The sequence below is a fragment of the Stegodyphus dumicola genome, chromosome 5 (genome assembly GCF_044657685.1).
Source record: "Stegodyphus dumicola isolate Sdum_Otavi_A_Nest chromosome 5, ASM4465768v1".
Classification (NCBI taxonomy): Eukaryota; Metazoa; Arthropoda; class Arachnida; order Araneae; family Eresidae; genus Stegodyphus; species Stegodyphus dumicola.
The window spans coordinates 138,974,868-138,988,921 of NC_140772.1; the positions used below are offsets into that span (position 1 = coordinate 138,974,868).

Here is a 14,054-nt window from a genome sequence, read left to right on the forward strand (position 1 = left end):
GGTTAACTGGTGCAATTTCTGAGAAACAGGTATGGAAAATTGTCATACCGTCGTCGAACACAAGTAAGATTCATAAAACACAAACGTCTTTTATATCATTTCAGTAAAGACATAGGATCCTTTGTTTCCTTCGAGACAACTGTGACGGATATCTATTTTGATATATCGCAGTTATTCTAAAATGAAAATTCCCGTATGTTTATACGTTTGTAGACATTTGGCTTTCTAAACAAACTTAAGCAAAATAAACAAAAAATATCTCAATGTTAAAAGTTAGCACAAATAAAGAAAGAAGAACTGCAGTTCCGCTAGAACTAGTTCAGTATTACCAAAGTATTGTTGCTAAATACAGTAGAAGCTGTAGCGTTTTACGTGCAACTCGAAATATTAGGTCAAATGAAGAACAATGAAAGACTATTTAAGATTTTCCCAAAGTATTTATTTGGCATTTGTAGAAAACAGTAATTGCCAATTTTATTTCTTTGTTATGAAAGATATGTCCTACTGAGCCCCTGATTGCTTGATTACAAGAAATTAATATCGTTTTTGTACTGAAAACTGAAAATATTCTTTTTGGGAAAGTGTAATAATGTGACTTTCTTTCTAAAATGTTTTCACACAAGCAATTTTGAGCTTAGGAGATTTTTTACTGAAAATAAATATCCCTCAGAGTAAAAGCTGTTGGACACCCATTTTTTATGTTATGTTAATTTTAGTTAGTTACTTAATCAAAATCATTCAAAAAGTAAGTGAACAACCCTGTAAATAACGAATTAAATTAATAGGCATATTTAAAATTATTCCTTTAGTAATAAATGAAAAGACTGACAAAGAAAATGAAAGAACTGAATGTACTTACCCAATGCAGTCTCCACGTATTCGTGACGATAGCTGGTCCAAATGATCTTGCTGGATTGAAGCTCGCTCCTGTGTACGGAAACTGCAATATGGAAAAAAAAATATTTCTCGCAATTTATAAGAAATGCATGTTCTATACATGCTGGTTTTATGATCAAGTAAAACAAATTATCAATTATAATATGTAGCATAATATATAGTTTGAAAGTATCAGCCAAAAGAAAATATAGGAAATTCCTGCATCTTAATTCTGCTATTTTTGAATCTCGTCTCTCATACACTGATAAGAGAAGTAATGTTTCAGCCCAAAAGTTTGATAGTGATATTTCAGTGAATAAGTACGAATTAGGGTTCCCAAAACAATTTTTTACTATTTTTACAATGATGTTTGTGTGTCTATCTGTCTTGTATCTGTATGTGCATGACGAAGTTTTCGTTCACGATAATCTTTAGGTCAAATTTCCAAAAATTTATGCTTTCTGTATTTGAGGTTTCTGCATTGATGTAAAGATTTATGAGATTCATTGTAAAACTAGACGGTAGGAAATCGTATACTTACACGTTCAAGGTACGTACAAGCATACTGAAGCTAAGGGAAGGTGATAAGAAGACTGAAAACGACCATAGAAATACCTTTCTATAATTCTGATTTTAATCATTTTAGTTTGTTACATGGCTTGCATCATTTTGAATTTAATGTGTGAAATACTCAAAAATAATATTTGGAAATGCAAAATCGAAATTTAAGCTTTTAAAATTATTAACAGTTTTAATGCAAAATATCTTTCGAGATTTACAAGCTAATGTTAGTTGTAGAAGTGAAAAGGATTACTAAAAGGACTTATCTAAGGGAAGTGAAATGAAGAAAAACAATATTCGTTACTGAATGATTTACTTTAATTTTCAGAGTTTTAATTTATAATGTATTATTTCGCTTATTAATTTGGCCATAGTACATCAAGTCATAGTAAATAGTTTAGTAAATCAAGAAAAGGCCATGGTTTCGATATAATAAGTTTAATTTTATGGCGTTACAAATGCATGTAAAAGTATTTTTCCATGTTTATGATACGTTAGTTTACACTATTTGCTTTTCGATCACTCATATATTCAACTAAATGACTCTGAAAATTGCTAATTTAGAAAACTCTTGCCATTTCAAAGAAAACAAGATTTTTAATTTTTCTTTCAAATTATAAAGGTACACTGTCCATCAGAAACCGGGATTTAAAAACAACAGAACTAAGTTTTGTAAATTTTTAACTTTTAATTAAAAGTATATACGGAATTTTATTCTCACCAAAAAAAGTATTCCATTGGATTATTTATAAACTTTTCTTAATAGTTGTTTGAGTTTTATCTGGTCGCAAATGAAGGGAAGGTCGAAATTTCCTTTGAACTTATTGTATTTTTACAATATTATTTTTACAAAATTTTGTTACAAAAAATTATTTTTACAAAATGCCATTTCGATACTAATAGACCTTCTGGGCTAATTCCCCTTTGGGCTAATAATAATAAATGAACTGCAAAACTAATTAAATCCTCTGTCAGATTATAGAAAAAACGTTGTGCAATGTATTTTAAATAGCGAAACATAAATGATCGCATTTAAAGAAGTATTTTTTTTCCGAGTTGAAAGTTTTAACCGTCAAGGAACTAATTACGTTAGAACAGTTTATATCCGGATTACAGACATGCCTGGAAACGTGCTTGGATCTTTCCTCTACGGAATGACCGCCCAACAGAATCACCCATTAAATCTAAATAGCCCATTAGAGACCATTAAATGGAGAATATTTAGTAGAACAAGTACTTCTGTTATTTAGAAAGCAATTACGAACGAATATTTAAATGAAGATGGGTAAGATGCCTGCTTTGAAGGTATTTCCTTAGAAATGATCTCTACTCAACAGCATCTCTTTCTCCTTGTTTCGGTAACTGAACACAATTTTAACGACAGGTAAATTAGACAGGATATCATTTATGAGTGTTTTAAAGGGTTTAAAAGGCCTAAATTCACATAAACAGTAGCTCTAAACACAAGAAATTATGTAACAACGTAGAAATATTACGTTGCAAGCAAATGAGTTCAGTTTATAGTTACGAATAAAAGGCTCAGGGATTATTAAGAGAAAATCGTTCATGATTTTGTTTGAGTACAAAACAGGAATTTTCTTCCGTGACATGTTAAGAAGTAAAAATTTCGAAAATTGTTTTCCAAGTATGCTAGTGCTATGTTTCAATACTAACAGGCAGGTTGCTACTAAATTACTTCGTGTTTTAAGTTAGACCTGTATCCAGTGGCTGAATGGTTAAGATCGCTGAATACTATTAGTTTGACCTGGGTTAGAGCCCAGAGAATAGACTGGCTACGTGATTGGTTTTATCCATGTATAATGTGAATACCAGCCAATTTCTCTTAGGAAATCTTCCACGAATTCATCCATCCCCTTAGCCAGATAGTTCTCGTGTGCATTGCCGTATTCAATTAACCTAACATACTTTGGAACCGAAACTGAATGCTTTAAATTATTGCCGTACTCACCTCTTACAACACTCAAGTTACCTCGGGTACACCAAACTAAATTATTTTCGCACATCTGAGTAAATACGTTTAAGAATGTTTTTTTAGATCTGGACGCACTAGAATTCATTTCCTACAGTTTTGAGTTAAAATAAAGAAAAGTGGTTGAGATAAAGAATTAAAAAATTGACTGTAAAAATACCAGTTTCTGCCTTTTTAAGGGGTTATGTTATTTTTTATTTTTAATTATTCCTTTAAATTCTATTTTGGGATAATTAAAATTTCATACTATATATAATACAGAATCATCAGAAAAGGCTGACAAAATTATAAAAATGCATAACGCTAAAGTTCAACGTATGAACGATAGATGTATTGAAGAATGGCGAAATAACATATGCCTTACAGATAGAGGGTAAAAAGTGAATGCGAAATCATTAAGTCTTGGGTATAGTAACGAAAAGTACCCGCTTTATTCTGTTTTGCCGAAAGATCTCGTTCGTATTCAATATTACAGTATAGTTTCAGAAAGTGTTGCTTTATTTCGATAGATTTATTTTGTGGGAATAAACCAAGAACATATATTTAACAGAAAGATTCTGATCTTTATCTGCATTACAGGAGTGCAGCAGTCAAGCAACAGTAAATCCAGAACTGAGCAAGTTTCGAATGAAACTGCTTCGAGGTCAGTCAGGTGATAAAAGAATCAAATATCGTAACTACTAAAGTAAGACAAAATCTTCAGATTTTTCAGAGTATTTTAACATTTGAGTCATTTCTATGACTAAGAAATTTCGAGCAATATTACTTCATCTTTGGTTAGTTTTTGTCATTAACTCAGTAAAAGTTCTAACAAAATTTTTATGCTTGTAACGCTGAATTTGTTACAATCAAAAACAAGAAATAATAATAAGGCATGTGGATCATTAGAATTAGATTTTATTCCTGATTATAAAATTCCCTAGAAACTACAGTCTATTCTTATTAATTTCATTTTAAATAATAAATAATAAATTAGCCTACAGAAAAATAAACTGCTGGTTTCCTTAATGAACTGGGCCCACCAGCGGCCGAGCGGTAACGTCGCTGAACACTGGTAGTTCGGTCCGAGGTTCAAATCCCGCGAACGGCCTGGCTACATGGATGCTTTCGTGGTTTTCACCATGTGCAACGTGTATACGAGCCAGATTTCCTTAAGAAGTCCTCCACGAAGGCATCCCTTCCTCAAGGCAGATAGCCCTCGAGTGCTTTGCCGTAATCTAATAAACCAAACCTTAATGAACTAAATTGTCTCAAGAACATGTTAACGCTGAAAAACTTACAAATATATTCCTTCTGTCACAACTAAGCTACTCTAGTTCAGAATAAAATTCACATTTTGAAAAATTTTGAAACTCCTAAGAGTCATTTTCGTTTAGTATTTAATTTACATTATTTAAGTGAAAATTCTTTTTGGTTGTTGCATTTGATCCGAACTTCGCTTACTAGTTTCAACACTTGTAGCAAATGTGAAAAACGCCTTATAAAAATTAAAAAAAAAAAAAAAAAAATTAGATAATATTTTATTTATTACATTTTAACCTTGGAACCCTATTTTATATATATAAATGTATTTGAGGCAACTGCTTTACTCATTCAACTTTTGGCATGGTTTTGCATTATTTGCATATGTCAATCAACACAATAGTAAGTTTTATTCAATAAATTGCATGTAAACTTTCTGACTGTACAGCTAAACGATTTGGACAAAAGCACAACTGCTTCCATTGCGTGCTTAGCATTTGGAAAAGTGTAGCAGGAATTTGCTTCAATATTTGAAAAATACAATAAAATAAAAGGTTTTTCAGTATCTGTGTATCAACATAAAGTGCCGATATTAATGTTCAACTCATGAATGTTCAACTCATGTTTATTCACAAACAGCAATGAAAACCTAAAATCTTATCTAGAGTTTATAACAAAAATTAGTTTTCAAATAGTTTAGTTTAGAAAATTCGAGAAATTATTGCATTGTATCCGTAGATTTATAAATTGTCAGGTTACTTTTATTTTGAATAACCTGCTATTTTTGATTTAGATCCTTACTGTCACTTCTCTTTCGGTTTTCCAACCAGAATGCAAACCAGTGTCACTTTTGCAGCGATGTAACTTAAAGTAACAGTCAAATTCAAGATTTAAAGCTAAGTAATCAAACACTACATAATTTATTCAACCGAAGTTGGCTCAAAATATCTCACCGGCGTAACAGTTTAAATATCAACAACTATAATGCAAATTCTAGTAATACAATCTTATCTGAACTAGTGAAATCTATTAACGTGGCAGGCAGAAACACTGTATCTTACAATTCCGAAAAGACTCAGCTGAAATACTCTCGAACCTAGTTTACATTCTAATATGGAAACGGAAAGAGAAGTGAATAATTCTAATATGGAAACGGAAAGAGAAGTGAATAATTCTAATATGGAAACGGAAAGAGAAGTGAATAATTCTAATATGGAAACGGAAAGATCTGAATCATAAAATAAGTGGTTATTCAAAATAACAGTAACTTTTAAATGTCCAAAGAAGAAGTTTTGAGAAGCAAAGACTTCAGCTTCGTGTGAGATACTTGCTCTTTATTTTCTAATCTTCTCTCTCCACAGTCCTTCTTCATTTGATGCTTTGCAAAAGATTATATGCTATTGTTTTCTATTGAACAGGGCCTTAATTTGAAAATGGGCCTTAATTTTGGATATTTTTGATCTACTACGTATTGCAATAATAGTAACGTTATACTTTAATAATGCTGTATAATTTTATTCTTTACGACACATGAGGCTTGATATGAATTAGTTTTCTTAATTTTAAAAGTGAAGTTATCTCACAATGTGGACATGGACGATATTTTTATACCAGACAACAGAGACATAGCTAACAAATAATATGTCACAAACTGGAATTTTAATTAAAATATTTCTTTGAAGGACTGTTTATAATCGTGCAAAATGCATCACTTCTTAAATTAGTTTACTGGAATTAAAAATACTTGAACACGCATGAAAGTACAGAGACATTAGAGGGTTTTCTGAAAGCGGAGCTAAATTTAGCATTTGATGTAGGCTATTTTATAGATTCTGTTACCGCCTTCGAGTGATATCGTGGAGTAACGAGTAGCACGCCCGGTAGGCAATCGGAATGCCCGCGATTCGATGTAGGAGGAGAAATAACTCATACTTTTTCTTCGAAAAAAGCAAGAGTCTTTGCAGTTGTCGTCTAATTAAAATATAATTAGAGGATTATTCGACACTACATGGATTTAGCTGACGGAGAAATAAGTGGCAGATTGTACATTAAAAAAAAAAAAACAACAACAACAACTATAAACCAGTTCAGCATATCATTTAAAAAAAGGATACAATTTTTGTTTCATTAAAATACTATTGGTTAACATTTGTTTTAAAGAAGAAATGAAATTGACGATATGAATATCAAAAGCCCATTCTTAAATAACTGTTGAAACATAGGAGAAAGAAAAGCTGACATTCGATAGAAGGCAGCTCATTTTACGTGATTAGTCAAGTTAGACTTATCTTAATCGCTTAATTCTTTAAAAAAGTATCTAACTTAATGCTTTAATTAAAAAGTTGGGAGATATAATATTTTTTCTGATAGTTAATTTAATTTGTTAACCTTTCCTATCTTTCTAATTTCTTTCGCAAGCAAGAGTCCTCGCCATGGTGGAACGAGAAAGTATTTAAACTTAAGTAGCGAAAAGTTTAGTCAGAGCTTGATTTCGCTATTGTGAGCGCACGTTATTATATGTTCCAGCTGTTAACCGTAAATAACGGCTACGCATTGTTGTGACTGAATTATTATCTTGTCGGTATAGGTTCTGAGTCCGCCTGTTAAATTAAATTGAATTTTGTAGTTTTGTACTACTGCTACCTTTAAATTTATTATTACAGTGTTTCCGTGTCGTCTGTAAATTATGCTGCGTTCAGTAAAAGGGTCTTCTACACCCTTCCCCAGGTTCTGTTTGTCTTCACGCCAGTGAGAGAATTCGCAAGGATTAACATTTAGGTAGATCTAATTACTTTTTATGATATCGAAAAGAGCAAAATCGTACAAAGTCACAACGAAATATAACGTTTTAATATTTTTCTGTGAAAATAATAAGAATCAAAGCGCATAGAAAGGATGCAAGACTTTTAAGGGAATTACAAATGAACCTGTATAAGATTGTTCCAAAGTCTACTTTTCTCTCGTTTTGATGAAAGCTTTTTATTTTCAGGAATGACTATCAAAGCATTTTAAACTAAAATCAAGAGATTTCTCAGGTTTTTCAATTCAAATACTTAAGGTATACCTTAATTCTTGGGATTTAGTCGATAGCATGTATTAATGTGAATCGCAAACAGCAAGTTTAATTTTACACTAAAATTTCGTTATATATCTTTTAATAGTTAAAAAATTAATTAATTTCATTTATCCTTTGAAAATTTTGTTTTCCTTAAAATAAATTCTTAAGTATTAAATAGTAATGAAATCTATACTTCCACCACCAATATTCACCACAGGCCTTTTTTTGTGTTTGGAAAATTCGGAGGTATTAAAACTTTGATTTCATATGCAGTAGAATGGTTTCACATATGGCATGATTCAATAATATTTGGAGCACGTATTGTGTGTCTAACAGAGTCTCGAATTTTAAATTTTTTTGTTACTATTTTAAATAGAGAAAGGAAATAATTATTACTAGTTTCAAAATCCTTATTATATTGCTATTTAATAGAAAGTCTGAAGTATTGTTGTAGTAGTTTTCAATATTTGTTATTCATTACCGTTCAAAAAATTAAACTTCCTTTCAAAATTTTTAATACTGTAATGTTACTTCAAATAAAATGCACAAAAGTACGTAAGTAATCCTTTTATAAAGAAAGACTATTTTACAAAACCTCAAATTAAACTATTTTTATAATGCTTAGTTTCAGCAACAAATAAAATTTATTCTTATATTCAAAAAGAATTTCTTAAAGCAATAATTCCCTTACAAAACAAGTAAACATTTTTGTAAACAGCATTATGGTCAATGAGATATAATAGTTCAGGAATAGCTGCAATTAAATAAAAATACTTTTGTGTATTTTTTTTATATATATATATTTATCACTGCTATTGTTTGAAATTTTCTGAAGCTAGTAAAGAAAATTCGCTTGTTTTCATAACAAGAACTTGAAGCAATACAAATTGCAATATAACCTGGGAAGATGGTGTCTTGTTGCATGGCAACCAATAAGCGTCTTCTATCCATCTAAATAGAAAAATGAGAAAATGTTTTTTTTTTTTTTTTTTTTTACTATTTTTTTTATTGAGTCTTGGGCTCCATGATATTTTTATGCTGTTTATTCTGTTGGAATATGTGCTTTTAGCTTTTGAAGTCACATGGGTGTGTTGTGTAATGGTATTTCTTTTGTTATGGCGGCGCGATAAATGTTCAGAATACTAATATAGTGGTTTCGGCAACTTCAGAAATAAATAAAACTCGATTTATGTTTCTTCAGCAGAGAGCAAATGCATTGTCATTGGGAAATGACAGAATTAGTTTAGGTAAGATAGCAAAAGGATTGAAACTCAGGAAGAAATATCAAATTATTTTGGGGTCAACCCAGAAAGTACAGTAGACGAAACAAAATATGTCAGAGCTCTGTAGAAAATAAATTCAAATTAAGTGTAAAAAAATAATATAAAGGAATGAAAAAATGGCTGATTATCCTGTTATTCTCCAGAGGGAAGATGTAATAAGAAGCTGAAGGAAGAGATGTAGTAAGAAGCTAATTAAAATCTCAAAAGTAAGCGAAATTAAAAATAATATTTTAACCGTTACAGTAGTAATTTTTTTATTATTTCAGCTAGTATCACCTATAATTACTTAAGTAACTCCTCGCTTCCTTGAATTAAAATACAAAATTTTAAAAAATTAAGTAATTAAGTTAATAACAGTAATAAAGAGCTTTTCTCAAATTTAACAAGATTTATTTATTTAAGATAACTCTAAAAACTTTACTTTTAAGAAAACGTAAAATCATGAAAACAAAACAAAACAAAACAAACAAAAAAAAAAAAAAAAAAAAAAAAAAAAGGTTTCAGTTTTTAGCGGTTGCCCAACCAAAAAAGTTTGTTAAGCTCACAGTCTTGTTGAGCTCGCAGTCTATCAGTCTGCCATTGCATTTCCTTCTGCTAACCCATTTTTTTCGTCTTTATTATTCAGCATTGTTTACTTCGCACTTACCTTGTAAATATTTTAATAGCAAAATCACAAAAATTTTTAAAGTAATATAGCAGCATATGTTTAGAATTTCAGCTACAGCATTAAGTGTTGGCAATAAATTTTTTTCTATTTTTTCAGTCTTTTCTCAGTTCATCATATCAATGTTCAGTTTTCTTAGAAAGATGGCTTACAAATCTTTTTTTTATCTTTTTATTATTAACGTTTTACATTCTAGCTTTATTTATTTAATATCACGTTCTTCAAATAAAGGCCACATAAAATTCAATTCAACAGCAAAATCCCAAAATATTTAGAAACATCTCATTTTTAGAATTTTCGATAGGCAGTCTCCAGCGCTGGAGATGCAAATGTTTTATTCCGTACAGTGTTGCCAAGAGTTCGCTTTTATATCGTTGTGTCCATAATAAAATAAATCATTAAAGTTTTGCAACATATGAAATAAGTAATAAAAATTATCTAAATTCATTCTATGAGAATATTTAATATTTTTAATCAGACAATTCATGAATTAAATTCATTTTCAATGTTTAAATCAATCCGATTCAAAAGTTGGAAACAAATATTCTTAAGAACTGCATTTATTGCTTTCAAGTAGTTTAGCTTGTTAATTCACAACAGACAGATTCAATTTGAGAGATAAATATCTTACATTTTGCAAAATGGCAACAGACTCGAATGAAAAGTGAAAAGATGCATTTATATCGATTTGACGCAAAAACCTCTTTTGGGATAATAAAAGTTGAATTATGGAAAAGTAATGCAAGTGGTTCTCAACATTTTTTGCATATATGGACCCCCTTTCACCATTGCTGGACAATCATTCCTTCCCCCTCTCCCAAATTCGGAAAATGCATATATATTAATTTACATTATTTTTTAATGTGTTTTATAAATTCAACAGCAGAAAATGACGATAATTTAACTTAAATAAAAGTCTGATATTCATAAGCTAAAACTATATATATCCTTAGTAGGTAAATAGAAGGGTGACCTCAAAAGCCCCCTGAAACTATGAGGGTGAATTTCTCCTGGTTGAGCCAATCTGAAGCTTTCTTGAAGACGAAAAGTGAAGCTTTGTTTAATAGCGTGTTAAAAATGCAAAGTAAAGAAGTTAGAGGAGTTAGGGTGAAATAAGAAGAAGTGATGTTATCAGGTTCAATGTTCCGTCTTACTTTCTTTGGGAACATGCAAGGACCTGACTCGGAACAGAGAGCTTACTAAAGCTATGTTCAATAACTGTGGGAAGTAGACAGGATACACAAGAAGGGTATAAAAACCCTTTATTTTCTCTATTTACAATAACTTCCGTACTTCGGAATACAAAGACCCACTACTTGTGGTCTAAACGTAAAAATATAAAAATAAAACTAAACTCTTAACTTTGAAATAATAAACGTGGAAGATTGGCCTTATATTAACAGGAAGCTGTATGTAGTACAGAGAACTGTAAACACTACAATACGTTTAAATTTATCAAGAGGATTAAACCTCTGGCCTGGAAGGCAACCAGCAACTGAGTAAAACTTCTAAGGTAAGCGGCCTACTTCGACTAACTGCTTCCTCTCTCTCGCTTGACAAAAAGCCACAACTTAAATACTTGGCGTTCGCCAGACAAACTTTGCATAAATACGTTAACGCATATAATTCTGGCCGGAAGTAGAAAATAAGAAGTGATAGTAAAGATTTAAAATAAAATAAACGTTAGTAAAACTTAAGATCCTTACATACTTCCCGCCAGAGTTAATTAGTTTGAAACTGAGGTCTAAAACGACCTTGTTGAAAACTTTTAGCTCTAGAATCTAACGCGAGGCCAATCTTTTACAAACATTTTTCGCTAGAAACTAGAAATTGAAAAGAAAGAAATTTGTTTTTACAATAGCAGCTCCCAGGACACGCAATTTTTTCATCTGTACTGCATCTAAACAGGAGCTTTTATTCAAATCTGGTTCCTTCCAGAGATCTGGAAGGAAAACTAGTTTAATGAAATGTTACACAATGAAATGGAAAGTAACATGTATAATTATATTTCTCTTAACATTCTTATTTCATTCATGACTATTTTAATTATCTCTCCCCGTGCTCTCTGACATGTGTTGTAAAAGAACACCAAACACGAATGTGTTTCTGTCTACGTGTTCAACACTTCCTCCTACAATCAAAGCACTAACGTGTTAAAAATTCAACATACCAAGACCTCGTAACACACCCTAACTTCAACTCTAAACCCTGAGGTACTATTCTGAAAGTGGCTAACTCTGAAGTGTAGCGTCAGAGAGCCTAACTACATTCATTCAACCTTTAACACATATTCACCATGATTTGGTCTTTTTACAGTCACACGAATAACAAATTTTTAACATTAATTTCACTTTTACCATATTTACCATATTTCTTAACATTTGAAATAACAGTTCACATTGTATATAAGAACATATTAACATGCCGTTAATTTTACGCATTTGACAACATACATTAGTAGTACATTGTTAACTTCTATTCTTTTCAAAGCAAGTGCCAATTCTTTCTACATTGAAATACTACATTTCAAAAAGTCTTTCAGACTAAAACTTCTTTCTTGCCAGAAAGTTTTAAATAAAATTTATACAATAACTTTTACAATATTTAAGTATTTACACATCGCTATTATACATCAACTTTAGTTTTACGCGTGAGTAATTGAAAAACATAATACCAAAATCGGTAACAACTCATTTCTCGCCCTTTTGGCGATAAAGGTAGACCTCGCATGAGGTAAAACTTCTTGAAATCTGCCACTTGCAGTAAGAATGAAAGATTAACTTAAGTTTGCAAAGTAACATAAAATTTTACTTATCTTTGTGATATTCTGACATTCTTTTCTGAGCTCAGTCCTGGAAAGTAGCGTAGATTGTTGTTTGATTTATCCTCCTTCGTGTGCGGGCTCGCCCTTCAGAGCCTTCCTCTAGAAGCTTTCTTTTTTTTCCAGTTCGGTCACCCTTGAATACCTTCTTTTTCGCCTCTGCCTGTGGTCTTGGCCGTTTGATGGCAGCTGGTCTTGGCGGAACCGGGAAACTTCTTTCGTGTTCCTGCTTGGACCTCGTTGCTGGCCGTTCAAATTTTCCTTGTAACTTTTCCTCCGCCGCTGGTGGCCCTTCCGCAGTTCGGCGACATTTGCTGCGGAGAGTCCTGTCGGATGAGTAGATCTTGCGTTTTAGAGCCGGGTTATAGTTGCCGTCATTTCTCCTGGCTCTCTTTGCATATGTCGTCCTTCTCCCTTCTTCATTCTGGGGGTATTCGTGAGCTCTCTTTTCTGGACGGTGGAACGGCTTCTTTTTCTTGTTACCTTCAATTTTCCCGCGGGGAAACTTTTTTTCACTTGCTCCTGCCTCTTAATGGCTTGCCCTTGTACTTGTCGTTGTTCCACCTCTGAAGCTTGTGCCTGCGTTGTCTGCCGTGCCGGATCCTGCAAAAGATCTTTGAAAATTTGCATTTTATTACGATCATAGTAGGGTTTGATTTGATCAATGTTTGCGGAGCAGGTTTCACCATTTCTGGCTTTTAACACTACTACAGCGTGAGTTATTTTTTCTCTGACATATGGTCCTTCAAATCGTGGAAAAAATTTGGCAGTTTTATCTTCTGGTGCTGAAGAAAGTGAATGCTTAATTTTTAATACTTCATCCCCTACTTTATAAGTTACTCCCCGTCGTTTCAAGTCATAATATAGCTTTTTTTTTCTCTGTGCTACTTCAGTATTCTTTTTTGCTTCTTTAATTAGTTTTTCTATATCACCCATTTTAATTTCTGGGGCTCTTTGTTGCACATAAAATAATTTATCTAACGGCGTTATAATCTTTCTGCCTAAAAATAACTCAGCAGGAGTTTTGCCCGTTGTATCATGTTTTGCGGTCCTAAGGGCGAAAGCAAATTCATTGACATAGTTATCCCAGCTTTTATGAAAATTTTTAACATAACTACGGATAATTTTCACTATATTTCTATTGACCCATTCCGCTATATTTGATTGCGGCCGATACGGGACGATTTTTAAATGACGTATGCCCAGTTTTTGGCACATGTCTTCAAATACATTACTTACAAATTGAGGACCATTATCCGATATAACTTTTAGGGTCGCCCCGTATTTTAAAATATATTTATTTAAAATAGAATCAGTAACTAATTTCGCGGAGGCTCGTTTTAAGGGAATAATTTCGGTCCACTTACTAAAATGATCAACCATAACAAGGAGATAGCGACTTTTATTTAACTGACTTTTTGGGAAAGGGCCCAATAAATCGATGCCAATTATTTCATTTGGAAATTCGGATTTAATACTATTTAGAAACCCAGCCGGGCGGAAATTAATATAATTAACTGCTTGACATGTTGGGCAGGACTGGACATACGCCCTTGTTA

The 14,054-nt window shown here is 31.9% G+C and overlaps 1 protein-coding gene across 1 annotated transcript in view; it reads right to left on the bottom strand.

Annotated features, from left to right (window-relative positions):
- The window catches only part of LOC118179337 (lens fiber major intrinsic protein-like), a 97,174-nt gene that overhangs the window by 7,120 nt on the left and 76,000 nt on the right, over positions 1–14,054 (bottom strand). Inside the window, exon 2 of the mRNA XM_085817116.1 lies at positions 860–940. Within this exon, the coding sequence (XP_085673242.1) occupies positions 860–940 (81 nt within the window). The remainder of the gene's footprint in view (positions 1–859; positions 941–14,054) is intronic.